Genomic DNA, 26805 nt, shown 5'->3' with positions numbered 1-26805 from the left:
GTCAGGGGCCTGTTAAATCCGCCAAAAAGCGAGGCCTCGGACAACTCGGTGGCTCGCTGTGAAGCATTTGCTCGATCCTTTGCGGATAAAATTGAGCGGATCCGGTCGGGTTTTGGCGTCATGTTAACGGCAGTCTCTGGGGATGTAACGAGAGCATCTGCTTGTCCAGTTTTGTTGGATTCGTTTCAATTGGTTCGGCTTGAGGATGTGGACAGGATCCTTGGAGAGGTGCGACCCACCACATGCATCCTAGACCCCTGCCCTTCCTGGCTGATAAAAGAAGCCAGAGGGGGTTTGGCAGAGTGGATGAAGGTGATGGTTAATGCCTCCTTACAGGAAGGAAAATTTCCAGCGAGCTTAAAACAAGCTATTATAAAACCGCTGTTGAAGAAACCATCACTGGATCCCACTCAATTTGACAACTATCGGCCTGTTTCCAATCTCCCCTATTTGGGCAAGGTCATGGAACGTGTGGTGGCAACACAACTCCAGGGGTTTCTGGTAGACACTGATTATCTAGACCCGGCACAGTCTGGCTTTAGGCCGGGACATGGAACTGAGACAGCCTTGGTCGCCTTGGTAGATGATCTACGCAGGGAGCTAGACAGGGGGAGTGTGTCCCTGTTAGTTCTGCTGGACCTCTCAGCTGCTTTCGATACCGTCGATCACGGTATCCTTCTGGGCCGCCTCATGGATATGGGGCTCGGAGGCACTGCTTTGCGGTGGCTTCGATCCTTCCTTGAGGGACGGACCCAGAAGGTGTTACTGGGTGACACCTGTTCGGCCCCACAACCGTTGTTGTGTGGAGTCCCACAGGGTTCTATCTTGTCCCCGATGTTATTTAACATCTACATGAAGCCGCTGGGAGAGATCATTCGGAGTTTCGGACTAAGATGCTATCTCTATGCAGATGACGTCCAAATCTGTCATTCCTTCTCACCTGTCACCAAGGAGGCTGTCCAGACCTTGAACCGGTGTTTAGCCGCTGTATCGGACTGGATGAGAGCTAACAAATTGAAATTGAATCCAGAGCAGACAGAGGTCCTACTGGTCAGTCGGAAGGCCGAACAGGGTATAGGGTTACAGCCTGTGTTAGACGGGGTTACACTCCCCCTGAAGACGCAGGTTCGCAGCTTGGGAGTGATCCTGGACTCATCGCTGAGCCTGGAACCCCAGGTCTCAGCGGTGGCCGGGAGAGCTTTCGCACAATTAAAACTTGTGCGCCAGCTGCGCCCGTACCTTGGGAAGTCGGATCTGGCCACGGTGGTCCACGCTCTTGTCACATCCCGGTTGGATTACTGCAACGCACTCTACGTGGGGTTGCCTTTGAAGACTGCTCGGAAACTTCAACTAGTCCAGCGAGAAGCAGCCAGATTGCTCACCGGAGCGGCGTACAGGGAGCACACCACCCCCCTGTTGCGTCAGCTCCACTGGCTGCCGATCCAATTCCGAGCACAATTCAAAGTGCTGGTTTTGACCTACAAAACCCTATACGGTTCCGGCCCAGTGTATCTGTCCGAACGGATCTCCCTCTACATCCCACCTCGAAGTTTAAGATCTTCTGGGGAGGCCCTGCTCTCGACCCCGCCAGTGGCACAAGTGAGACTGGCGGGGACGAGGAGCAGGGCCTTCTCAGTGGTGGCCCCCCACCTGTGGAACTCACTCCCCGTGGAGATCAGATCGACGACTTCCCTTCTAGCGTTTAGGAAAAAACTAAAGACCTGGATGTGGGACCAAGCTTTTGGCCATGCTGACAACTGATTAAAGGACCTATCGATAGACAAGGACAATGGAATGGAATGGATATATGGACTCTGATATATGGACTCTGACATGAGATAGTTTTTATGATTTTAATTGGTATTGATGTTTCATTTTAATTGTTGAACTGTTATATTTTGTATTGTTTCTTGTGTGATTTGGGCATCTAATTGTGCCTCCTTTGTAAGCCGCCCTGAGTCCCCCCCGGGGTGAGAAGGGCGGGGTATAAGTAGATGAAATAAATAAATAAATAAATGAGAAATTATGATTTTTTTTAAAAAAACCTATTTTTGGGGTTGGGGGGGATCTATTTATCTATCTATCTATCTATCTATCTATCTATCTATCTATCATCTATATATTTATCTGTCTGTCTATCATCAATCCATCTGTCTGTCTATTATCTATCTGCCTGTCTGTCTGATTAACTATCTAGCTGTCTGTCTAGCGATCTATCTGGCTATCATCTATCTATCTATATCTGTCAATCTATCAATCTATCTATCTATCATCTATCTGTCTTTCTGTCTATTATCTATCTATCTGTGTGCATCTATCTGTCTGTCTGTCTGTCTATCATCTATTTATCTGTGTCTGTCTGTATAATTATCTGTCTATTATCTATCTGTCTATTATCTATCTGCATGTCTGTCTATATCTATTTGTCATCTATCTATCTGTTTGTCTATCATCTATCTGTATGTCTGTCTATATCTATCTATTTGTCATCTGTCTATCTTTCTGTCTGTCTGTCTATCTATCTATCTATCTATCTATCTATCTATCTGTTTGTCTGTCTATATCTATCTATTTGTCATCTATCTGTTTGTCTATCATCTATCTGTATATCTAACTGTCATTTATCTATCGTCTATCATCTATCTGTCTGTGTGGATCATCTATCTGTCTGTCTGTCTTATCATCTGTCTATCACCTATCTGTATCATCTATCTGTCTGTCTATCATCTATTTTTCTATCTGTCTGTCTATCCTCTATCTTTCTGTCTGTCTGTATCATCTATCTGTCTTCTATCTATCTGTATGTCTATCTATCAACTATCTATCTGTTATCTATCTGTCTATCATCTATCTGTCTACCTGTCTGTATTATCATCTATCTGTCTGCTTATCATCTATCTATCTCTATAATCTATCTATCTGTCTGTCTGTATCATCTATCTGTCTGTTATCTATCTCATCTATCTATCTATCTATCTATCTGTCTGTCTGTCTGTCTGTCTGTCTATCATCTATCTGTCTCTCTGTCAATCATCTATCTATCTGTCTGTCTGTCTATCTGTCTATCACCTATCTATCTGTCTGTCTATCATTTATCTGTCTGTCAATCATCTATCTGTCATCGATCTGCTTGTCTATCATCTATCTATCTGTCATCTATCCGTCTGTCTATCGTCTGTCTGTCTGTCAATCAATCAATGTTTTTCCTGACACTTGATCTTTATTTCAAGGATTTCTTCAGGGCAAAAAGTTTGGAGCACAGCCATTTTAAATGGTGCTAATATCACATTTTGCCCATTTCTCTGAAAATTGCTGTTCCCCATTTGTTTATATTTCCCCATGTGCACAATTTCAGATTTATTTTTGCTCTGAAGATTTGTGCGTTCTTTCCCGTTTCATACCCATCCTGCGTCTGCTTCCCAGTTTTGTGCAACATCTGTATATGAACCAGTATAATCAAAACTACTGATCTAATTCATGGTTTGAAACTATCCTGTTTTCAAATGCAGTACAGCTCCCATATCCACAGGGGACCCCCATATCCACAGGTCCTGGATGGTTTGGCTACTAGACCCCATGTTAAGTGAAATACCCTCCTCCTAAAAGGCAACATACACAACAAAAAGCAATGTATTAAGTCAAAAGAAGTTCATTCCTAAGCTTTCCAAAACATAGCAACTACCCTGCTTAGCAATTATATATTAACCATGATGTCTGACCTCATACTTTGGAGTTTCAGTCCAGGAGTCCAACTGAAAGGAAAAAGACAGTCCTCTAAAGTTGAGGTGGAAAAGTTGCTCCGCAGAGTTGTACACTGGAGAAGGAGACACACAAGAGAGAAATGAACACACTCATTCTTCACTTTCTAGTCTTTTTAGTCTGGCGACAACAACAAGTAGTTCAGTTCTTAATCAGAACAACTATGAGAGCATCTCTGAAGCTTCGACTTGTCTTTTGGACAACTACAAATACATATTTTTAAAAATCTAGTATGGGACCCCATTAGACATTTCCAAGGTGGGCAAGTGGGAGGGACATGAGTCAGTCCTTGGTTTCAATGAGAAAAATGAGGGGCTGTCAGAGGAGTCGCCAAAGACCATCTGAAAACATGATATTTTCTGTTGGTCATGGGTGTTCTGTGTGGGAAATTTGGCTCAATTCTATCATTTGTGGGGTTCAGAATGCTCTTTGATTGTAGGTGAACTATAAATCCCAATAACAACAACTCCTAAATGTCAAGGTCTATTTTCCCTAAACTCCTCCAGTATTTACATTTGGGCACATTGAGTACCCATGCCAAGTTTGGTCAAGTTACATCACTGTTTGAGTCCACAGTGCTCTCTGAATGTAGGAGAACTACAACTCCCAAACTCAAGGTCAATGCCCACCAGATCCTTCCAGTATTTTCTGTTGGTCATGGGAGTTCTGTGTGCCAAGTTTGGCTCAATTCCATTGTTTGTGGAGTTCAGAATGCTCTTTGATTGTAGGTGAACTATAAATCCCAGTAACTACAACTCCTAAATGTCAAGGTCTATTTTCCCTAAACTCCACCATTGTTTACATTTGGGCATATTAAGTACCCATGCCAAAATTGGTCCAGTTCCATCACTGTTTGAGTCCACAGTGCTCTCTGGATGTAGGAGAACCACAACTCCCAAACTCAAGGTCAATGCCCATCAAACCCTTCCAGTATTTTCTGTTCATCAGGAGAGTTCTGTGTGCCAAGTTTGATTCAATTCCATCATTGGTGGAGTTCAGGGTGCTCTTTGATGATAGGTAAATTATAACACTTAGTAACTACAACTCCCAAATGACAAAATCACCCCACCCCCCAACCCCACCAGTATTCAAACTTGGGCGTATTGGGTGTTTGTGTCAAATTTAGTCCAGTGAATGAAAATACTTCCTGCATATCAGATATTTACATTACAATCCACAACAGTTGCAAAATTACAGTTGTGAAGAAGCAACGAAAATAATGTTGTGGTTGGGGGTCACCACAACATGAGGAACTGTATTAAAGGGGTTGTGGCATTAGGAAGGTTGAGATGCACTGTGCTCTCCCCCCCCCCCCCCATATATATACCATACATAGGTTAAAGGTAAGGTAAAGGTTTTCCCCTGGCATTAAGTCCAGTCGTGTCCAACTCTGGGGGTTGGTGCTCATCTCCATTTCCAAGCCGAAGAACCAGCATTGTCCACAGACACCTCCAAGGTCATGTGGCCAGCATGACTGCATGGAGTGCTGTTACTTTCCCGCTGGAGTGGTACCTAGTGATCTACTTACATTTGCATGTTTTGGAGGGAAGGATAGTAGAGGCCAAGATGAAGTACTTTGGCCACATCATGAGAAGAAAGGAAAGCTTAGAGAAGACAATGATGCTGGGGGAAATGGAAGGAAAAAGGAAGAGGAGCCGACCAAGGGCAAGATGGATGGATGGCATCCTTGAAGTGACTGGATTGACCTTGAAGGAGCTGGGGGTGGTGAAGGCCGACAGGGAGCTCTGGCGTGGGCTGGTCCATGAGGTCACGAAGAGTTGGAAACGACTGAACGAATGAACAAAAACAACATTCAGAGAGATTATGTGGTACAGTTGTGAAAGAAATTCACGAGAAACGGAATGATTTCGTGGGTATCTATTAGACAACAAGTCGTTTACCTTAAGATCAGTTCAGGCAACACTGCATTAGAGTGAGAAGCTAAGCCTGAGTTCTCTTGTTCATGGTTGAAGACAAGCTCTGATTTTGGATTTAATATATCCTGGCATGGGCTGGTCCATGAGGTCACCATGAGTCAGAAATGACTGAATGAATGAACAACAACAAGGTTGGCAGAAGCTGGGGCTAAAAGCAGGCGCTTACCCTGCTCCCCGGATTCAAACCTGCAACCTTTCAATCAGAAAGTTTAGCAGGTCAGAGGTTTAACTAACAATGCCACTGGGGGCTCCAATACATACATGTTGTTGTTCATTCTTTCAGTCGTCTCCGACTCTTCGTGACCTCATGGACCAGTCCACGCCAGAGCTCCCTGTCGGCCGTCACCACCCCCAGCTCCTTCAAGGTCAGTCCAGTCACTTCAAGGATGCCATCCATCCATCTTGTCCTTGGTCGGCCCCTCTTCCTTTTACATACATACATACATACATACATACATACATACATACACACTTATTCATTCATTCTCTAGGGATATCTAGGTTTCCCAATGCAATTCTATGGCCAACCTCCAATTTCTCCAACAGATGAATGCCTTACAAGTATACAGAACTAATATATTTCAGCTCTTGGGGAAAGGGTGATGCAGACAAAAAATACTGAATATTAGACAAGTATCAGCACAAGATCTTGTTCACTGAGTATAGGAAAGCTGGAACACATCTCTCCTGAAAAGTGCATCTCTGGGGAAAGTTTTGAACCATTTACATTTGCCCTCCAGCCTTTCATAAGCCTTTTGTTCAGTCTTACGGTAAGAACCTATCTGAACCTTGATTTCTGATAAATGAAGGCTAGGGAGCAAAATGCATCTGAGAAATGCATTTATGGGAAATTCCAAAATGTATTCAGCTTTTGATTATGTGGCATCCTTTCACGGGAATAATTGCCACGGTGTTAAAGGCCAATGTTGGATTTTTGTGCCAAAAGGTGTGCTTTTGTATCCCAGAGAAACATAGCCTGAGCCGACACATAAATTATGGGGAAGGTCCTTACAGTCATCTTTAAGAAATATATTCTACAGTCAAGGCATTTTGTTGGATTGAATTGGGATTGGGATTGAGGGAAACACATTCGGGGCTCTGTAATCTGAATAAATTTGGGGAAGCAAGGCAGCCCACACTCAAACGAAATCTCCCAGTGCGAACCAGTGAACTGATATATGGTTTTAGCCCAGGATCAGAAAGAAGGTAATGATTGAGGACATTTCAAAAGAGACATTGCATCCTGTGGGGTACACCCGTTTCTGGTCTAACAGGATCCTGGAGAGCACTCTAGTAACTTGCAAAACCTGCTGGAGCAAAGACTATGACGGGACAACATGACGAAAACAAGACCAATGAGGAAACAAAGCTTGCCTCAGGACAGACATTAGTGCATCTATCCAAGGTTTATCATCTTGAAGCTGTGAACTGCCTCGACCAAGGGAAGAGGCAGGTAAGAAATAATAATAATAATAATAATAATAATAATAATAATACTTCCCACATGTCCAGCATTTGTCATTAAGATTTTTACTGAATTTTGCTATTTTGAATTTCGTGTGGGAAGTGCAAAGGGACTTTCATCCACATATGGTGGAACTGCGAAATAGCTAAGGCTTATTGGAAAGAAATCCATGACATCTGTCAGAGAGTAATGAAGAAGATCCCTTTCAAACCAGACTATTTTCTACTAAGTTTTACAGACACTCAATGGAATACAAATGAGGACAAACTATTTGTCTACATGACCACGGCGGCAAGACTGAATTATGCAAAATTATGGAAACTGAAAAAATAAGACCGCAAAAAGAGGACTGGGTAAAGAAAATCCTCGACACTATGAATATGGACAAACTAACATTTCTACTATCAAAAATCTATATATATATATAAATACTCATGTCATAATGAGTGGCTTAAAAACAAAAGAACCAATGAACGAAATCACACCGAATTTGGCAACAAAACATCTCACTACACAAGGAGTAACCATCACTCAAAAAAATATGATTTTGTCATTTGGGAGTTGTAGTTGCTGGGATTTATAGTTCACCTATAATCAAAGAGCATTCTGAACTCCACCAACGATGGAATTAAACCGAACTTGGCACACAGGACTCCCATGACCAACAGAAAATACTGGCAGTGTTTGGTGGACATTGACCTTGACTTTGAGAGTTGTAGTTCACCTACATCCAGAAAGCACTGTGGACTCAAACAATGATGGATCTGGACCAAACTTGGCATGAATATTCCATATGACCATATATGAACTCAGATGGAATTTGGAGAAAATAGACCTTGGCATTTGGGAGTTATAGTTACTGGGATTTATAGTTCACCTACAATCAAAGACTATTCTGAATGAACCCCACAAATGAGAGAATTGGGGCAAACTTCCCACACAGAACCCCCATGACCAACAGAAAATACTTAAGGCCATCCAGTCCAACTCCCTTCTCCTGACAGAGAGCCATCCAGCCATAGATATAGATAGATATATATGATTCACACACACACAGATAAAGTATTATAGATTTGAAAGGGACTCCTAAAGATGGACAATTATATGTTGCATGTTCCAGAGTAGGCAAGCCAGACAATCTCTACATCAACAATGTCAAAGAAACATCAAGAAATACTGTTTACCCACAAGTATAAAGACATTACAGCACTTTTTAATTACTTTATTTTCCATATCACCAGACTGGGCCACAGCAATGCGTGGCAGGGGACCGCTAGTACAAAATAAGCCAATGAAGATGACAGATTGGACTTCAGTGAAGACATGGCTAAAAGAAAACAAAGTGAAACTACTAATTTAAGAAATGGAATTAGGTGACTGTATATATATATATATACATACCTATATACAAATGTGTGGTTGTGCAGGGGCATATATATGTACATGCACACAAAGGATATACATAAAATAAGGACTGATCCACCACCGGGGGAAATCCGAAGAAATGTTCCAACTCAAGAAGGAAGAAATACAAGCAGAAAACCCCACTTTGAAGAGAAATGGAAGAAGATAACCCCCCTCCCACCCATGTGTATGTGTATGTGTGTGTGTGCGTGCGCGCGTGCGTGTGTGTGTGTGTGTGTGTATATTGTGTGTAAAAGTTGACAAGGAGAAGGCCTGGTGATGGCTCATGAATGGAACCCCGAAGAAGGAGACAGAAGAAGGCCTGATTCTTGCAGCCCAGGAGCAAGCCATCAGAACCAATGTCATTAAGGCCAGGATCGAAGAATCAGTGGATGACCCAAAATGCAGACTGTGCAAGGAAGCTGATGAAACCATGGATCCGTCTGTTGCAAGAAAATCGCACAGACGGACTACAAACAAAGACACAATTCTGTGGCCCAGATGATTCACTGGAACTTATGTCACAAGTACCACCTGCCAGCAGCAAAGAACTGGTGGGATCATAAACCCGCAAAGGTCGTGGAAAATGAACATGCAAAAATACTGTGGGACTTTCGAATCCAGACTGACAAAGTTTTGGAACACAACACGCCAGACATCACCAGACATCACGATTGTGGAAAAGAAAAAAGTCTAGATTATTGATGTCGCAATTCCAGGTGACAGTCACATTGAGGAAAAACAACAGGAAAAACTCAGCCACTATCAAGACCTCAAAATCGAGCTGCAAACGCTCTGATTACATAAACCAGCACAGGTGGTCCCAGTGATCATTGGCACACTGGGTGCTGTGCCAAAAGATCTCAGCTGGCATTTGGAAACAATGAACATCGACAAAATCACAATCTGTCAACTGCAAAAGGCCACCTGACTTGGATTTGCGCGCATCATTCGAAAATACATCACACAGTCCTAGACGCTTGGGAAGTGTTTGACTTGTGATTTTGTGATACGAAATCCAGCATATAGATCTTGTTTACCGTGACATACTGTGCTTTTGTGTCAATAATAATAATAATAATAATAATGCCGATACATCACACAGTCCTAGACACTTGGGAAGTGTCCGAGGTGTGATCCAATACAACAGCCAAGCAGAGTGATCTTGTATGCTGTGTACTCATTTTGTTGACTACATCAGTTAAGATAAAAACAACACATTACAAAAAGTCCAATTTAATATCAATGAAACACAGTACAAATTGCCTTAAAAACTAATAGGACAGCAGCCCAATTCTACCATTAAAGTGCTTTTCCTCACATAATTGTCGCAGGTGCTTATAAAACTGAGAAACTTCCTCAAAGACCGTTTAAACAAACACTGAATCCTCCTTCCGTCCTCTTTGTCTCGGAATCCAACAAACAAAAGGCACCAGTTGTATTTCATCACATAATAGTCGCATCCTGATTTAAAAAGTGCAACTATTATGCAATGAAACATGATATATGTCATATTTCTGAGGGATAGTTCAACCAAATCGAGACCTTTCTTATGAACAGGTCAGGGACTTATGGAAATGTAAGAGGAAAGCAAGCAAGGTAAGTCTCCACATAAATATAAGGTGGAGGCTGCTTCTTTGGAGGTTTTTAAGCAGACAGCCATCTGTTGGGAGTGCTTTGACCGTATTTTTCCTGTCTGGCAGAAGGGAGCCACACTGGATAGCCTGCTTGATCAACTCTATGAGTTTATAACAGGCATGGGCAAACTTTGGCCCTCCAGGTGTTTTGGACTTCAACTCCCACAATTCCTAACACTCTATCGGCTGTCAGGAATTGTGGGAGTTTCAGCCCAAAACACCTGGAAGGCTGAAGTTGGCCCATGCCTGGTCTATAATAATGTCAAGTGTAACTTACCTCCGGGATGAGTGGCTCCAAAAGACTGATCAATTTGTTCTATAGTCGGAGCAATTGCCTGAGAGTTAAAATGAACACCACTGCGAAGAAACAAAATGGGAGAAAAGAAACATTTCTTAATTAAGATTGCATTAAAGTTTTCTACATCAGTTCAAAGCCTCTCTCAAGCAAGCAAAGTGCTTCAAGAGCCCTTCCCGATTTATGCTGATTTCAACCAGCTTCAGAATTATTTGGAGTCGGAGACCATCATTCCTATGTTTTTTTCAAGCCAAAATAAAATGCCTTTCTGGGGTTCTGAATCAAGTACTCAGCTTTTAGCTCATAAGCAAATGCACTCAAATCTAACAATGAAGCTTCCTGTAAAATTCTGAATGGAGGTCTTTTGGAAAGCTCCCAGCAAAACCACTTGATGCATTTTAACCACAGGTAAGGGAAGCTTTTTTTGTTCAATTACATGCTTCATTTGGTGGTGTAAGATATTCGACAGAACAATAATGAAACCATGGTAAGCCAAGTTCGGCTGTTTTTCATTTTCAGTTGCTCTTTGGCACCTTCACGCAGATCCAACTCAGGAGTTTTTGGACTTCAGTTCCTAGCAATCCTCACCACTGACTATCATTGAGAACCACCTAGAATTTTGGAGCCTCCGATGGTGCAGTGGGTTAAACCCTTGTGCTGGCAGGATTGAAGACTGACAGCTCACAGGTTCAAATCTGGGGAGAGCACGGGTGAGCTCCCTCTGTCAGCTCCAGCTCCCCACACGGGGACATGAGAGAAGCCTCCCACAAGAATGGTAAAAACATCAAAACATCCAGGCGTCCCCTGGGCAACATCCTTGCAGATGGCCAATTCTCTCACACCAGAAACGACTTGCGGTTTCTCAAGTCGCTTCTGACATAGAATCATAGAATCAAAGAGTTGGAAGAGACCTCATGGGCCATCCAGTCCAACCCCCTGCCAAGAAGCAGGAATATTGCATTCAAATCACCCCTGACAAATGGCCATCCAGCCTCTGCTTAAAAGCTTCCAAAGAAGGAGCCTCCACCACACTCCGGGGCAGAGAGTTCCACTGCTGAACGGCTCTCACAGTCAGTAAGTTCTTCCTCATGTTCAGATGGAATCTCCTTTCTTGTAGTTTGAAGCCATTGTTCCGCGTCCTAGTCTCCAAGGAAGCAGAAAACAAGCTTGCTCCCTCCTCCCTGTGGCTTCCTCTCACATATTTATACATGGCTATCATATCTCCTCTCAGCCTTCTCTTCTTCAGGCTAAACATGCCCAGTTCCCTAAGCCGCTCCTCATAGGGCTTGTTCTCCAGACCCTTGATCATTTTAGTCGCCCTCCTCTGGACACATTCCAGCTTGTCAATATCTCTCTTGAATTGTGGTGCCCAGAATTGGACACAATATTCCAGGTGTGGTCTAACCAAAGCGGAATAGAGGGGTAGCATGACTTCCCTAGATCTAGACACTATGCTCCTCTTGATGCAGGCCAAAATCCCATTGGCTTTTTTTGCCGCCACATCACATTGTTGGCTCATGTTTAACTTGTTGTCCACGAGGACTCCAAGATCTTTTTCACACGTACTGCTCTCGAGCCAGGCATCGTCCCCCATTCTGTATCTTTGCATTTCATTTTTTCTGCCAAAGTGGAGTATCTTGCATTTGTCACTGTTGAACTTCATTTTGTTAGTTTTGGCCCATCTCTCTAATCTGTCAAGATCGTTTTGAATTCTGCTCCTGTCCTCTGGACTATTGAAAAAAAACCCTAGAATTTTAAACTAATTTCACACTGTTATGTGATATCCTATACTGTTTGAGATAAATAATCAATAATCCTGTTCAAAAGAAATATAAAACCATAGTCAGGGATTGTTTTTCTGATTTGACTGTTGACCTGTGAAGATGCGAGTAAAGGAACTACAGTAGAGTCTCGCTTATCCAACATAAATAGGCCAGCAGAACACTGGATAAGTGAAAACGTTGGATAATAAGGAGGGATTACAGAAAAGCCTATTAAACGTCAAGTTACGTTATGATTTTACCAATTAAACACCAAAACATCATGTTTTACAACAAATTGGCAGAAAAAGCAGTTCAATACATGGTGACGTTACGTAGTAATTACTGTATTTATGAATTTAGCACCAAAACATCGCAACGTATTGAAACAACTGTGGATCTGGGTGGGAGGCAGACTGCGTTGGATAATACAGAAAGTTGGATGAGCAAAGTTTGGATAAGCGAAACTCTACTGTATATGGGAAGGCAAAATCATAGCCAAATTATATATCCATCTAGAAGAAGGAAAAAGGACTAGAAACCTATTGTTTCAAAGATCAGCCACTTACCAATATTTTAACTTCACTTTAGTCAAGTCATAAACTTCAATCACCTAAAAAGCAAGAATAATTATTACATATGAAAGACCAATAATGAGCTGTGGATAGATGAAAATATAAACAAGGAAGAACACAATTAATATTTCTGAATAGTTCCTTGTGAGCTTAAGGGGATGAGAGGAGTCCATGGTAGTCTCTGGATGTAGCGGAACTACAACTCCCAAACTCAAGGTCAATGCTCACCAAACCCTTCTAGTGTTTTCTGTTGGTCGTGGGAGTCCTGTATGCCCTGGTTGGTTCAATTCTATAATGCTATGTGATTGTAGGTGAACTATAAACCCCAGCAACTACAACTCCTTATCTATCTATCTATCTATCTATCTATCTATCTATCTATCTATCTATATCGAAGGCTGGATGGCTCTTTGTCAGGAGGACTTTGATTACGTTTTCTTGCCCTAATGAGGGGAGTTGGATTGGATGGCCTTAAGTAATTTCTGTTGGTCATGGGGGTTCTGTGTGGGAAATTTGCCCCGATTCTGTCGTTCGTGGGGTTCAGAATGCTCTTTGGTTGTATGTGAACTGTGAATCCCAGTGACTACAACTCCCAAATGTCAAGGTCTATTTCCCCAAACTCCATCTCTGTTCATATTTGGGCATATTGAGTGCTTGGGCCAAGTTTGGTCCAGATCCATCATTGTTTGAGTCCACAGTGCTCTCTGGATGTAGGTGAAGTACAACTCCCAAACTCAAGGTCAATGCCCACCAAATCCTTCCAGTATTTTCTGTTGCTCGTGGGAGTTCTGTGTGCCAAGTTTGGTTCAATTCCATCGTTGGTGGAGTTCAGAATGCTCTTTGATTGTAGGTGAACTATAATTCCCCGCAACTACAACTCCCAAATGAAAAAAATCATAATTTTTTGAATGATGGTCACTCCTTGTGTCGTGAGACTTTTGTTGCCAAATTTGGTGTGATTTCGTTCATTGGTTCTTTTGTTTTTAAGCTACTCATTACGCATTGATAGATAGATAGATAGATAGATAGATAGATAGATAGATAGATAGATAGATGAAGGAACCTGTGATCAGAGGGAAAGAGTGATATCTCTTCCTATGCAGAAAAACGTCAGCCCTTCTTTTTAGTTTCTGCAGAAGAATGTTCTTTATATGCTATTCCTTCACCTGGCTGTCTGTTGTTGTTGTTGTGTGCCGTCAAGTCATTTCCAAAGTGAGGCAAATTGTCCTGAAGAGGCTTGCTATTGCCTTTGAATCTTTGTTCTGTGTGTTGAAATATGCCTATTTTATAGAAATGGGTTTAATATACGCCTTTTACTGAATTTTATTTATTTCGTATCAAAAGCATTGCATAAATTAGTATAAAACTGATAAAAATAGAAGGAGCGCAGGAGGCTAAATATCTTTTGACCAAAAACGGGCAACAGTAATGCCATTGTCTGTAGCCTCCAACAATTTATTTATTTATTTGTTTACAGTATTTATATTCCACCCTTCTCACCCCGCATGGATCTCCTTCTACGTCCCACCTCGGAGCTTAAGATCCTCTGGGGAGGCCCTGCTCTCGGCCCCACCGTTGTCTCAAACACTTTTGGCGGGGACGAAGGACGGGGCCTTCTTGGTGGTAGCCCCCCACCTGTGGAATACGCTTCCCAGGGAAATTAGATTATCGTCATCCCTCCTCACCTTCAGAAAGAAGGTAAAATCGTGGTTGTGGGACCAGGCCTTCGGGCAGTCAGATTAAAGGACAATGGATAATATTTGACTATGGCTTGGAAGTGGATTTGGATAAGTGAAGCCGAGTAATCATTAGTATATGGCTAGATAAATAGCCACCAGACTGGCAATAGCCAAATGGATCGTAAGTATACTGTTTAATTTTTATTATAATGTTCATGGTTTGAATTGTTATTTTTGCTATTTGTATTTTATGAAGCGACATTGAATTGTTGCCAATTGTAAGCCCCCTTGAGTCCGCCTAGGGATTGAGAAGGGCGGGGTAAAAATGTTTGAAATTAAATAATAATAATAATAATAATAATAATAATAAATTATTATTATTATAATCTATACACATAATAAAAGTGAAAATATGTATGTATGCGTGTGGCTGGGGTGTTCACATACACCAGGGGTCCCCAAACTTTTTAAACAGAGGGCCAGGTTACAGTCCCTCAAACTGTTAGAGGGCCGGATTATAATTTGAAAAAACATGAATGAATTCCTATTCTCACCACATATCTTATTTGTAGTGCAAAAAAACCCAGTTAAAAACAATACAATAATGAAAATGAAGAACAATCTTAACAAATATAAACTTATTAGTATTTCAATGGGAAGTGTGGGCCTGCTTTGGCTGATGAGATAGGATTGTTGTTGTTGTTGTGTGCTTTCAAGTCGTTTCAGACTTAGATTGGCCCTGAGCGAGGGCCGGGTAAATGACCCTGGAGGGCCGCATCCAGCCCCTGGGCCTTAGTTTGAGGACCCCTGACTTACACAGACAAGCTCCTGCTGCCACAAAAAGCTATAGCTCCCATTGCTCAGGAGACACCAGTGGCCCTCCTCCTTCCAATGACATTGCAGGTTATAATGAGCTCCATGAACATGTCCAAGAGTCCTGCCAATGTCCTCCACAAACATAATACTGCCCACCACCCAAGGAAAGGTTTCATACGGGGACCATTTCATCCTAGATTTTATGTGTTTCCTCCACCACAGACATCCCAGTGTCCCTTTCTCTCTGCATTAGTGTGGAATTTGCATAATCCCACCCACTGCCTCTTCCTTAACCCTTTCCTATTATTTTCTATGGCACACAGCCATAGAAAAAAAGAGGAAAGGGTTAAGGAAGGTTTGGGGGGAATTCACCATGTTTTATAGTAGTTGTAGGTACCACTGAACACAGACCACTTACTATAATGCATTCTGAGACCTGCCACGTGCACAATGGAGGACCTTCTTCCAGTAACACCAAAGGCACTCCAAGTGGCCAGCTTCTGGTTAAAGGAAATCTAGCATAATGCCAAGTTTTTAACTTCGTGTGTGGTTTCTTATGCATTATAACTGTATTCTCAATCTGCTTCTGATAAATCAATAAATAGCTTGGATTCAGCAGCATAGCCTTGATCCTGGACGAAATGGGAAAGAAAATGAGTTTGTATATCCACAAACACTGCAATGGAGCCGAATGTGGCAGAACAAACGGAAAGAGGGTGCACAAATCTGATGAAAGCAACCACAACCAAACCAAAACAAGGGCAGAAATATGGGGCAGAAGCAAACCATGTCAACTATCTTCCGAGAGAGGCCATCCATTTATTAAGCAGATTAATTTTCAGTCCATCAATGCATTTAATTGACCAATTAAAGGGAACACTACAGCATCTTAGGAAAGGCAACAGTCCAAATGAGTTTAATGAAGGCAACAGATTTCCTTGGGCAACGAATGCAGAAAAATCATCACTGATTGTGAAGGAGAAACTCTTAAATACATTGAATCGGGATGAATTGACAGATTGGCTCATATAGCAGTGCCTCTGCACACATGTCCACTTTGAAGGAGGAAGCTCTGGGAAGCATTGTATAATCTCTGTTTATGCTTAATCTGTAAAGAGATGTAAATACAGCCCCACAACTAATCAAGAGTACAGTATCTACTAAGTAGATACATCACCTCTTGTTGTTCCATAGTAGGCATGGAAAACGTTCTAATTTGGGGGGACTACATGGTAGCACTCCCTGCTAGAAGGACAGGCTGCCCGGAGATGGAAGGGAGGAAGAGAAGGAGGAAGGAGGGATGAAAGGAAGGAAGGGAAGGATGGAAGGAGAAAGAGTGAGAGAGAGAACAAGGGAGGAAAGAGAGAAGGAAGGATGGAAGGAAGGAAGGAATGAAAAAGAGAAGGGAGGGAGGGAAGGAAGGAAGGGAAGGAGAAAGAGTGAGAGAGAGAAGGAGGGAGGAAAGAGGGAAGGAAGGAGGAAGGAATAAAAAAGAGAAGGAAGGGAGGGAAGGAAGAAAGGAAAGGAAAGGAGGGAGGGAAGGAGAAAGAGTGTGAGAGGGAAGGAGGAATGAAAAAGAGAAAGAAGGGTGGAAGGAAGGAAGGAAGGAAGGAGAGGAGGGAGGGAAGGAAGGGAAGGCGAAAGAGTGAGAGAGGGAAGGAAGGAGGAAAGAGGGAAGGAAGGATGGAAGGAAGGGAAGGAGGAAGGAATGAGAAAGAGAAGGAAGGGAGGGAGGGAGGGAGGGAAGGAAGGAAGGGAAGGAGAAAGAGTGAGAGAGGGAAGGAGGGAGGAAAGAGGGAAGGAAGGATGGAAGGAAGGAAGGAAGGGCGGGAGGGAGGGAGGGAGGAAGGAAGGAAGGAAGGAAGGAAGGAAGGGAAGGGAAGGATAAAGGAAAGAGAAGGCAGGAAAGACAAAAGGGAAGGAAGGAAGGAAGGAGGGAGGAAAGAGGGAAGGAAGAGAAAGAGGGGGGAATGAAAATGAGAAGGAAAAAGAGAAGGAAGGAAGGAAGGAAGGAAGGAAGGAAGGAAGGGAAGGAAAGGAGGGAGGGAAGGCGGAAGGAAAAAGAGAAGGAAGGATAGAAGGAAGGAAGGAGAGGAGGGAGGGAAAGAAGGGAAGACAGGATGGAAGGAGGAAGGAATGAAAAAGAGAAGGAAGGGAGGGAGGGAGGGAAGGAAAGGATAAAGGAAAGAAAGAAGGCAGGAAAGACAAAAGGGAAGGAAGGAAGGACGGAAAGAGATACAGGGAGAGAGGGAAGGAAGGCTGAAAGGGTGGGAGGGAAGAAAGGAAGGAGGGGGAAAGAAATAGGTAAGGAAGGAAGGGAAGGATGGAAGGAACGAAGGGAAGGATAAAGGAAAGAGAGAAGGAAGGAAAGACAAAAGGGAAGGAAAGATGAAAGGGTGGAAGGGAAGGAAGGAGGGAGGGAGAAAGAGGGAGGTAAGGAAGGAAGGGAAAGATGGAAAGAAAGAGAGGAAGGATGAAAGTGGAAAAGAAGGAGAAGGAGTGAGGGAAGGAGGAAGGAAAGAGAAAAGGAAGGATAGGATGGTGAGAGAGAGGAGGGCCTGAGAAAAGAGCCTAAGGGGCCGCATCCAGCTCCTGAGCCTGGGTTTGCCCATATCTCTTCTATAGCATTGAATCATTGCAGTTAATGTGGTGTTAATCAACATCCATTCTACAGATGGAAGGATTTCAGAGTTGGTGATGTGTTTAGATTAGTGACGACAACCAGATCTGCAAATAACCAGTTTGCATTGGTCTTTATTACGTGTCCAGTAGCCATTTCTTCAAACTTTTACTCCATTCATGATTAACAGAAAGTTGTATTTTAAAGTAATGCTTTGCCATGTGGTCAGCATTCATCTGATGCTCAGAAGCAGTCTTTAGTCAGCACCAGAAACCAAGGAAAAAGTTTTGCTCCTCTGGATTTAGTACAAGGTGCATTTACCAAGTACCCATGATAGATCTGCTTAAAAACCAGTTGTGAATGTTTAATAGCATCCTATTGATTTGTACACAACTGACCATTTACCAAAGCACTTTAGAGGCTACTAAAAAAAAGCAGAGTTATGAGTACTGTGTCAGAAGGAAATGCATCTCACAAAAAGAGAAGAGGGCTAAGAGAAGAGGGTTTCGGTGTTTCAGTCAGTTCAAGACTCTATGGTTTTTAAGCAATCAAAACGATATGGTGACAAGAATTTGGTTTAAACTTTGGGGTAAAGAAGAAGAATGATAGTAATCCAGTGAATACTTCTGATGCAAGAAGATTGTTAGGGATTCCTCATCTTTGGAGGAGGAAGGGGAGCAGGGAAGTGCTCAGGAATTGGAGGGAGAAGAAGAATCAGACGATGAGGGTTTGAATGTGCCCACATTTTTAGAGAGACTAAAAGAGACAGAGCACAGACGGCGTTCTGCTAGGATAGCTGCTAAAAACGCTGAGCTAATTGGGAGACTCCCTAGCACCTCCTGTGTGGGGAATTCAGCGCTATGAATCAGTAGCAGGAGCAGTCAGCTTTCGCTGGTAACAACGACCCTGACACCAATGTTTTCACTCTATGGAATCTGCTTTGGACTTAGTTCATTGTCCGTTGTCTGATGGAGGACTGGTGTTTCTTTTGGGACTTTGTAAGAGACTTTAATTTGTGTCTGGATTAACACTTCCTTGTTTTCTCTTGCATTTTTCAATTGCATTTGCTTATCCTTTGTGTTTGCTGAAGTAAAGCATCTTTCTTTTACTTTCAACATCGTCTAAAGGCTGTTTTTGAAGAGCAATTCAGGACAAAGATAACAGGGAGGCACTGCTAAAAGGAGAGTGGGTGGGGTCATGCAAATTCTACACCAGTGGGGCGAGTCAGAAACACTGGGATGTCTGTGGTTGAGGAAACACATAAAATCTAGGATGAAATGTTCCCGAATTAAAGCCTTCACTTGGGTGGTGGGCAGTGTGGTGTTTGTAGAGGACACTGGCTCTTCGACATGTTCATAGTGCTCACTAAAACCTGCAATGTCATTAGAGGGAGGGTCATTGGTGTCTCCCTGAATAGTGGGAGCTATAGCTGTTTATGGAGAAAGGAGCTTGTCTGCGGAAGTGGACACTCCAGACACACACACACAGACATATTTTCACTTTTATTATATGTTTAGATTTTAATGACTTATTTCGCACTGTATTTAATAATCTGGTTGCGATGTTGTGACAATGTGTAATTTTTATTCTTATGGTTATGTGTTGTTTAAACAGTAGTTAATAAACGGTAAGTATGTAGGATTATACTTTGTTAGAGATAGTGGCAGGTTTGGCTTGGGTAGAGTTGCCATAGCAACAAGGGCGGAGCCAACTGCCAACTGCCTCTTCACGGGGCAGCTGTTTGAAAGTGGGAGTCTGTAAGCCGGTGAGCTACAGGGAAGGACTGATTTCTCTAGTGGGAGAAACAGGGAGTTAGTCTGTGACCAAAGAGTTACAGGAGAGGTAGTTGATCCTGTGTGTGTGGAAAACCATCAGGAATACTATAGTTAGAGAACTATAGGGAAGACTGGTTCTTTAATATTAAGAATCAGGGTTTGGCTGTGAGCCAATAGAGTTAGATAAGTCAGGTGGCTTATTTGTAGTAAAAGAACGCTTGTTGAAGAAAAATATATCTACTCAAAGAAATCTCTTAAAGTCTGTACCTAAAGTTACTCATGAAACTTTACTAATGTAACCAATCAAGATTTGTGCCTCTAGAGAAGAAACATCGATTCTGTTATACCTTGCTTGTTCCAATAAAATTGTTACTGTTCTCCTCAAGCCTTGCCTGATACAGTTTCTCCTAAGTCAAACAGCCTGCATAAGAAGTAAAGTCAAACCAGGGACATTAAACGCTACGCTATCAAATAAGTAAATCCTTCTTTGTAAAACAGCTCCTAAGTTGATGCTGAGAATTACTGGGCTTCCTCACAGATTAGGTGGCAGTAATTTTACCCTCCTTCACAGATGTATTTATTTGTTTGTCCTGTATGTGAAAGACCTATGGTCTAAGCGTTAAATAAACTACTACACAAGGAGTAGTGACGGAAGTCTATGTGGTGGGTTCACGGGTCTGGGGTTGGAGGGAATGGGTGTAGCTGAATGCTGCAATTTTTTAAAATGGTGTATTTTGCATTGTATTTAATAATCTGGTTGTGATGTATTTATTAGTTTGTTCTGTATGTGAAAGTCTAAGCATTAAATAAACTACACAAGGAGTAGTAACGGAAGTCTACGTGGTGGGTTCACACGTGTGGGGTTGGAGGGAATGGGTGTAGCAGGATGTTGCAATTGTATAGCTTTTGTAGTTATTGTTTATTTGTTCTGCTTATTTGTTTGTTTACTCATATACAATAAAAAGTGTAACAAAACAAAAATAATACCTAAAAACAATGAACTTATTAAGACAAAACAATGTAATTATTGACACTGGTTTCATCACAACACAAAAAAATTAACCCATTTTACACAAGCAGTCACTGTTGTTATGACAGCCTGTTCAGCCTGTGATTGTGTCTGATGTTCATGTTGATGTTCATGATGGGAATGCAGAAGGTGTTCTTGATCAGGGGTCCTCAAACTAAAGCCTGGTGGGCGGATACGGCCCTCCAAGGTTATTTACCCAGCCCTCGCTCAGGGTCAACCTAAGTCTGAAATGACTTGAAGGCACACAACAACAACAACAATCCTATCGCATCAGCCAAACGTAGGCCCACACTTCTCACTGAAATACGAATAAGTTTATATTTGTTAAAATTGTTCTTCATTTTAATTATTGTATTGTTTTTAAGTGTTTTTTGCACTACAAATAAGATATGCGCAGTGTGCATAGGAATTCATTCAAGTTTTTTTCAAATTATAATCTAGCCCTCCAACAGTTTGAGGGACTGTGACCTGGCCCTTTGTTTAAAAAGTTTGAGGATCCCTGTTCTTGATGGTGGGCCTGGGTCTGTTGACATTGGGGATGAGGGTTTGCTTGGGCATGAGATAAACTCAGACGAGAGGCCTGAGCTGTTTCAAGAAGATTCACAAGGCCACATTCCTGGGAGAGGCCCTTCACAGCTTTTCTCAGAACAACTGTCGGAAAATGATTTGTCAGGTGCAGAAATTAATGAAAAGGTAATGAAAGCTTGGACAGAAAACAAAGTTTTAGTAAACAGAGTCAAAGTCTTCAAAGACTGGGATAATCAGTTCATCTACAGCAGGGGTCCTCAAACTTTTTTAAATAGAGGGCCAGGTCACATTCCCTCAAACTGTTGGAGGGCCAGATTACAATTTGAAAAAAACATGAATGAATTCCTATGAACACTGCACATATAGTGGAAAAGACACTTAAAAACAATACAATAATTAAAATGAAGAACATTTTTAACAAATATAAACTTATTAGTATTTCAATGGGAAGTGTGGGCCTGGTTTTGGCTAATGAGATAGGGCTGTTGTTGTTGTTGTGTGCTTTCAAGGCGTTTCAGACTTAGGTTGACCCTGAGTGAGGGCCGGATAAATGACCTTGGAGGACTGTATCTGGCCCTTGGGCCTTAGTTTGAGGACCCCTGATCTACAACAAAAGAGGGATAACAAACCTTTATCTGGTGGGAAGTTCAAGAGAAATGCTTTCCTTTCAGTTTTGGGATCTGAACCAAGCTTCATAATGATTCATGGGAGAGAGTTGCCTCAGTCGGATCAACACTGTTATTTTATCATGGTCTTGTTTTCAAGCGCTCTGAGTTTCAAGTACCAAGTTTCTGCCAAGCTTAAGATTTGCCTATGAGATTTTCCTGCTGTCTTGTTTTGTGGATTCTTATGTACTCATTGATCTTGTTTTCCTTTGAAGCTTATGGACTATTTCATATATCAAACCTTTACTGGTTTTGTTTTTTTCCTATTGCTTTGCCTACATATATTCTTCAATAAACTGCTTGCTGATTTTACCAAGCCGGTGTGGTGTTTAAGGTCAGAAGTCTTCCTGCTCTGGTGTATGACAGTCACACACACAAGCTGTAAATAATTGAAGACCTAAACAATTACAACATTGTTCCCCAGACCAGTGTTCATCTATCTATCTATCTATCTATCTATCTATCTATCTATCTATCTATCTATCTATCTATCATATATTAGACCTTTACTATTTTTGCTATATTTATTGCTTTGCTTTCAAATATTCTTCAATAAACTGCTTGCTGATTTTACCAAGCTCGTGTCACACACACAAGCCGTAAATAACTGAAGACCTAAACAATTACAACATTGTTCCTCAGACCAGTGTTCCTATATATATATTTCATATATTAGACCTTTACTGTTTTTGCTATATTTATTGCTTTGCTTTCAAATATTCTTCAATAAACTGCTTGCTAATTTTACCAAGCTGGTGTGGTGTTTAAGGTCAGAAGTGTTCCTGCTGTGGTATACGACAGTCACACACACAAGCTGTAAATAACAGAAGACCTAAACAATTACAACATTGTTCTCCAGACCAGTGTTTCTATATTTATATATTTCTTATATTAGACCTTTACTGTTTTTGCTATATTTATTGCTTTGCTTTCAAATATTCTTCAATAAACTGCTTGCTGATTTTACCAAGCTGGTGTGGTGTTTAAGGTCAGAAGTGTTCCTGCTGTGGTATACGACAGTCACACACACAAGCTGTAAATAACAGAAGACCTAAACAATTACAACATTGTTCTCCAGACCAGTGTTTCTATATTTATATATTTCATATATTAGACCTTTACTGTTTTTGCTATATTTATTGCTTTGCTTTCAAATATTCTTCAATAAACTGCTTGCTAATTTTACCAAGCTGGTGTGGTGTTTAAGGTCAGAGGTGTTCCTGCTCTGGTGTACGACAGTCACACACAAGCTGTAAATAACTGAAGACATAAGCAATTACAACATTGTTCCCCAGACTAGTGTTCCTATCCTTGTCGCAGTAAAAATGTGCACACTTAAGCCTTATACAAGGGAAGGGAAATTGTGTTTTTCCAAGTTTAATCATTTACCTTAAGTCTTTGATTGAAAGCATCAAACAGCAGTTTGATTCCGTCCTGAGTCAGGTTAAGGATGAGGTCATGGCTAAGAGGAGACTGGAAAACAAAAGGAGACGTTACTTTCCAAATGGAAGAGGGAACGTTTTGCAAAGCCATCTTTCCTACGTGACCGAAAGCCAAGCAAGAGAGCCCTGAGATTGGTTTCTCCTAACTGGCACGAAGAATGGTCACTCGTTCCATGAATAATAATACTCCCTGCCAGAATAAAGGCTGTCATTGCCAAGTCCTTTCTATTTACCCATTTAAAATAGAATTTCAAGGGCTTTGGGTAAGATTTACATGGCTGTTGAATCGCATATGGCTCACTGCTTTCACAAAATGAAAAAAAAATCAAATCTGGCCTTTCTCTCTCAGGTCGAACTTCTCAAACACAACGCAGAGGAGAGGCTTTTCTCACATTATCAGCAGAAATGGGAAAATGGCTTGAATGGGGAAAAGGAGGCCTGATAGCTACTCCTCTTGGGCCACAATTTCATGATATCAGATAAGTCAGTGTTTCTCAACTTGGAGGTCGGGACCCATAGGGGGTATCAGAGGGGTCACCAAAGACCATCAGAAAACACAGTATTTATTGTTGGTCATGGGGGTTCTGTGTTGAAAGTTTGGTTCAATTCTATCGTTGGTGGGGTTCAGAATATTCTCTGATTGTAGGTGAACTATAAATCCCAGCAACTGCAACTCCCAAATGTCAAGGTCTATTTCCCCCAAACTCCATCTGTGTTTATATTTGGGCATATTGAGTATTTCTGCCAAGTTTGGAGAGACTTATTTTGCATAGAATTATGGAAAAAATAGACCCCTGTCTGATTCCACAGCAAGCTGGCTTCAGAAAAGGCAAAAGCTGCACATCGCAACTGCTGAACCTGACTCAGCACATAGAAGATGGCTTTGAAAGGCAGCAGATCACAGGAGCTGTCTTCATAGACCTGTCAGCAGCCTATGATACTGTGAACCACCGCCTCCTCCTGAGAAAAATGTATAATATCACAAAGGACTACCACCTCACCCGCCTCATAGGAAACCTGCTACAAAACAGGAGCTTTTTTGTTGAGTTTCAGGGCCAGAGAAGCAGATGGCGGAAACAGAAGAATGGCCTACCTCAGGGGAGCGTGCTTGCTCCATCCATGTTCAACATCTACACCAATGACCAGCCACTGCCAGAAGGGACAGAGAGCTTCATCTATGCTGATGATCGTGCCATTACTGCGCAAGCAGGGAGCTTTGAGACTGTAGAACAGAAGCTCTCCAAAGCTCTAGGTGCTCTTACTGCCTATTACAGGGAAAACCAGCTGATCCCTAACCCATCTAAAACACAGACATGTGCCTTTCATCTCAAGAACAGAGAAGCATCCCGAGCTCTGAAGATCACCTGGGAAGGAATCCCACTGGAGCATTGCAGCGCACCCAAATACCTGGGAGTCACTCTGGACCGTGCTCTTACCTACAAGAAGCAATGCCTGAACATCAAGCAAAAAGTGGGTGCTAGAAACAATATCATACGAAAGCTGACTGGCACAACCTGGGGATCACAACCAGACACAGTGAAGACATCTGCCCTTGCGCTGTGCTACTCTGCTGCTGAGTATGCATGCCCAGTGTGGAACACATCTCACCACGCTAAAACAGTAGATGTGGCTCCTAATGAGACATGCCGCATTATCACAGGGTGTCTGCGCCCTATACCACTGGAGAAACTACACTGTTTCGCCGGTATTGCACCACCTGACATCCACTGGGAAGTAGCAACCAATAGTGAAAGGACCAAGCCAGTGACATCTCCAGCTCATCCCCTGTTTGGGTATCAGCCAGCACGTCAACGACTTAAATCAAGAAATAGTTTTTTAAGATCTACAGAGACACTTGTTGGAACACCTCAGCAAGCAAGAGTCCAAAAGTGGCAGGCTCAAACCCAGAACCTCAACCAATGGCTGATACCAAATGAGAGACTCCCCCCTGGGCATGCAGAGGACTGGGCGACTTGGAAGGCGCTGAACAGACTGTGCTTTGGCACCACGAGATGCAGAGCCAAGCTTCAGATATGGGGCTACAAAGTGAAATCCACGACATGCGAGTGTGGAGAAGAGCAAACCACCTACCGCAATGCAACCCGAGTCCTGCCACATGCACAATGGAGGACCTTCTTGCGGCAACACCAGAGGCACTCCAAGTGGCCAGATACTGGTCAAAGGACATTTGATCAGCTACCAAGTTTGCAAAATTTGTGGGGTTTTTTATCTGTTTGTTTGTTTTGTTCTGTTAGAAATGTAATACAATGTTCTGGTTGCAGATGACACGATAAATAAATATTGAATTCTTGCCATTAATATGTTGTAAACCGTCCTGAGTCCCCCCAGGGGTGAGAACAATGTAATGTGGCGCCAAAAAAACCAATGGGATTTTGGCCTGCATTAATAGGAGCATAGTGTCTAGATCTAGGGAAGCAATGCTACCCCTCTATTCTGCTTTGGTTAGACCACACCTGGAATATTATGTCCAATTCTGGGAACCACAATTCAAGAGAGATATTGACAAGCTGGAATGTGTCCAGAGGAGGGCGACTAAAATGATCAAGGGTCTGGAGAACAAGCCCTATGAGGAGCGGCTTAAGGAGTTGGGCATGTTTAGCCTGAAGAAGAGAAGGCTGAGAGGAGATATGATGGTGGCCATGTATAAATATGTGAAAGGAAGCCACAGGGAGGAGGGAGCAAGCTTGTTTTCTGCTTCCCTGGAGACTAGGACGCAATGGAACAATAGCTTCAAACTACAAGAGAGAAGATTCCATCTGAACACGAGGAAGAACTTCCTGACTGTGAGAGCCGTTCAGCAGTGGAACTCTCTGCCCCGGAGTGTGGTGGAGGCTCCTTCTTTGGAAGCTTTTAAACAGAGGCTGGATGGCCATCTGTCAGGGGTGATTTGAATGCAATATTCCTGCTTCTTGGCAGAATGGGGTTGGACTGGGTGGCCCATGAGGTCTCTTCCAACTCTTTAATTCTATGATTCTATATAAATATACTAAATAAATAAATAGGGAAATATATATGATTTTCACCTTTCTGAATCCTATTACATTATATCCCACCCACACAAAATGTTTAAATATGCTTTATACCCGAGGTCTTAATACCAAGGAGTACACAGAAATGGGTTTATATCTGTGTGAAAATTTAAAAATCCAGTCCTAAGAGTTGCCACGTTTCTCCCCTCCCCCCCCCCCCCCCCCAATTCTCCTGCCTTCCACATATTTATGCTGCAAGATACTAAGCACAGCTATTATTTCTAATTCAAAAATATGTTCTCCTCAAGCAGCAAAAGCTGTCAACAAGAATCTTGACAACACTGGCCAGGATGTCAGAAAAATATTAGCAGGCAGCAGGCTTTGGTAGCATATCATTAACCCAATGACGCAAGCCTTGTTCGAAGGGT

General features: G+C 42.3%; 1 protein-coding gene across 1 annotated transcript in view; it reads right to left on the bottom strand.

The window, feature by feature from the left end:
- The window catches only part of PHAF1 (phagosome assembly factor 1), a 110958-nt gene that overhangs the window by 40022 nt on the left and 44131 nt on the right, over positions 1–26805 (bottom strand). Inside the window, exons 4-7 of the mRNA XM_067471011.1 lie at positions 23335–23418; positions 12827–12870; positions 10480–10559; positions 3720–3814 (exon numbers count right to left, since the gene is read on the bottom strand). Coding sequence (XP_067327112.1) covers positions 3720–3814; positions 10480–10559; positions 12827–12870; positions 23335–23418 — 303 coding nt within the window. The remainder of the gene's footprint in view (positions 1–3719; positions 3815–10479; positions 10560–12826; positions 12871–23334; positions 23419–26805) is intronic.

This window comes from Anolis sagrei, chromosome 8 (genome assembly GCF_037176765.1).
Source record: "Anolis sagrei isolate rAnoSag1 chromosome 8, rAnoSag1.mat, whole genome shotgun sequence".
Lineage (NCBI taxonomy): Eukaryota > Metazoa > Chordata > Lepidosauria > Squamata > Dactyloidae > Anolis > Anolis sagrei.
Note: the sequence above shows the minus strand (reverse complement) of the source record. Positions and strands in the feature narration are given on the sequence as shown.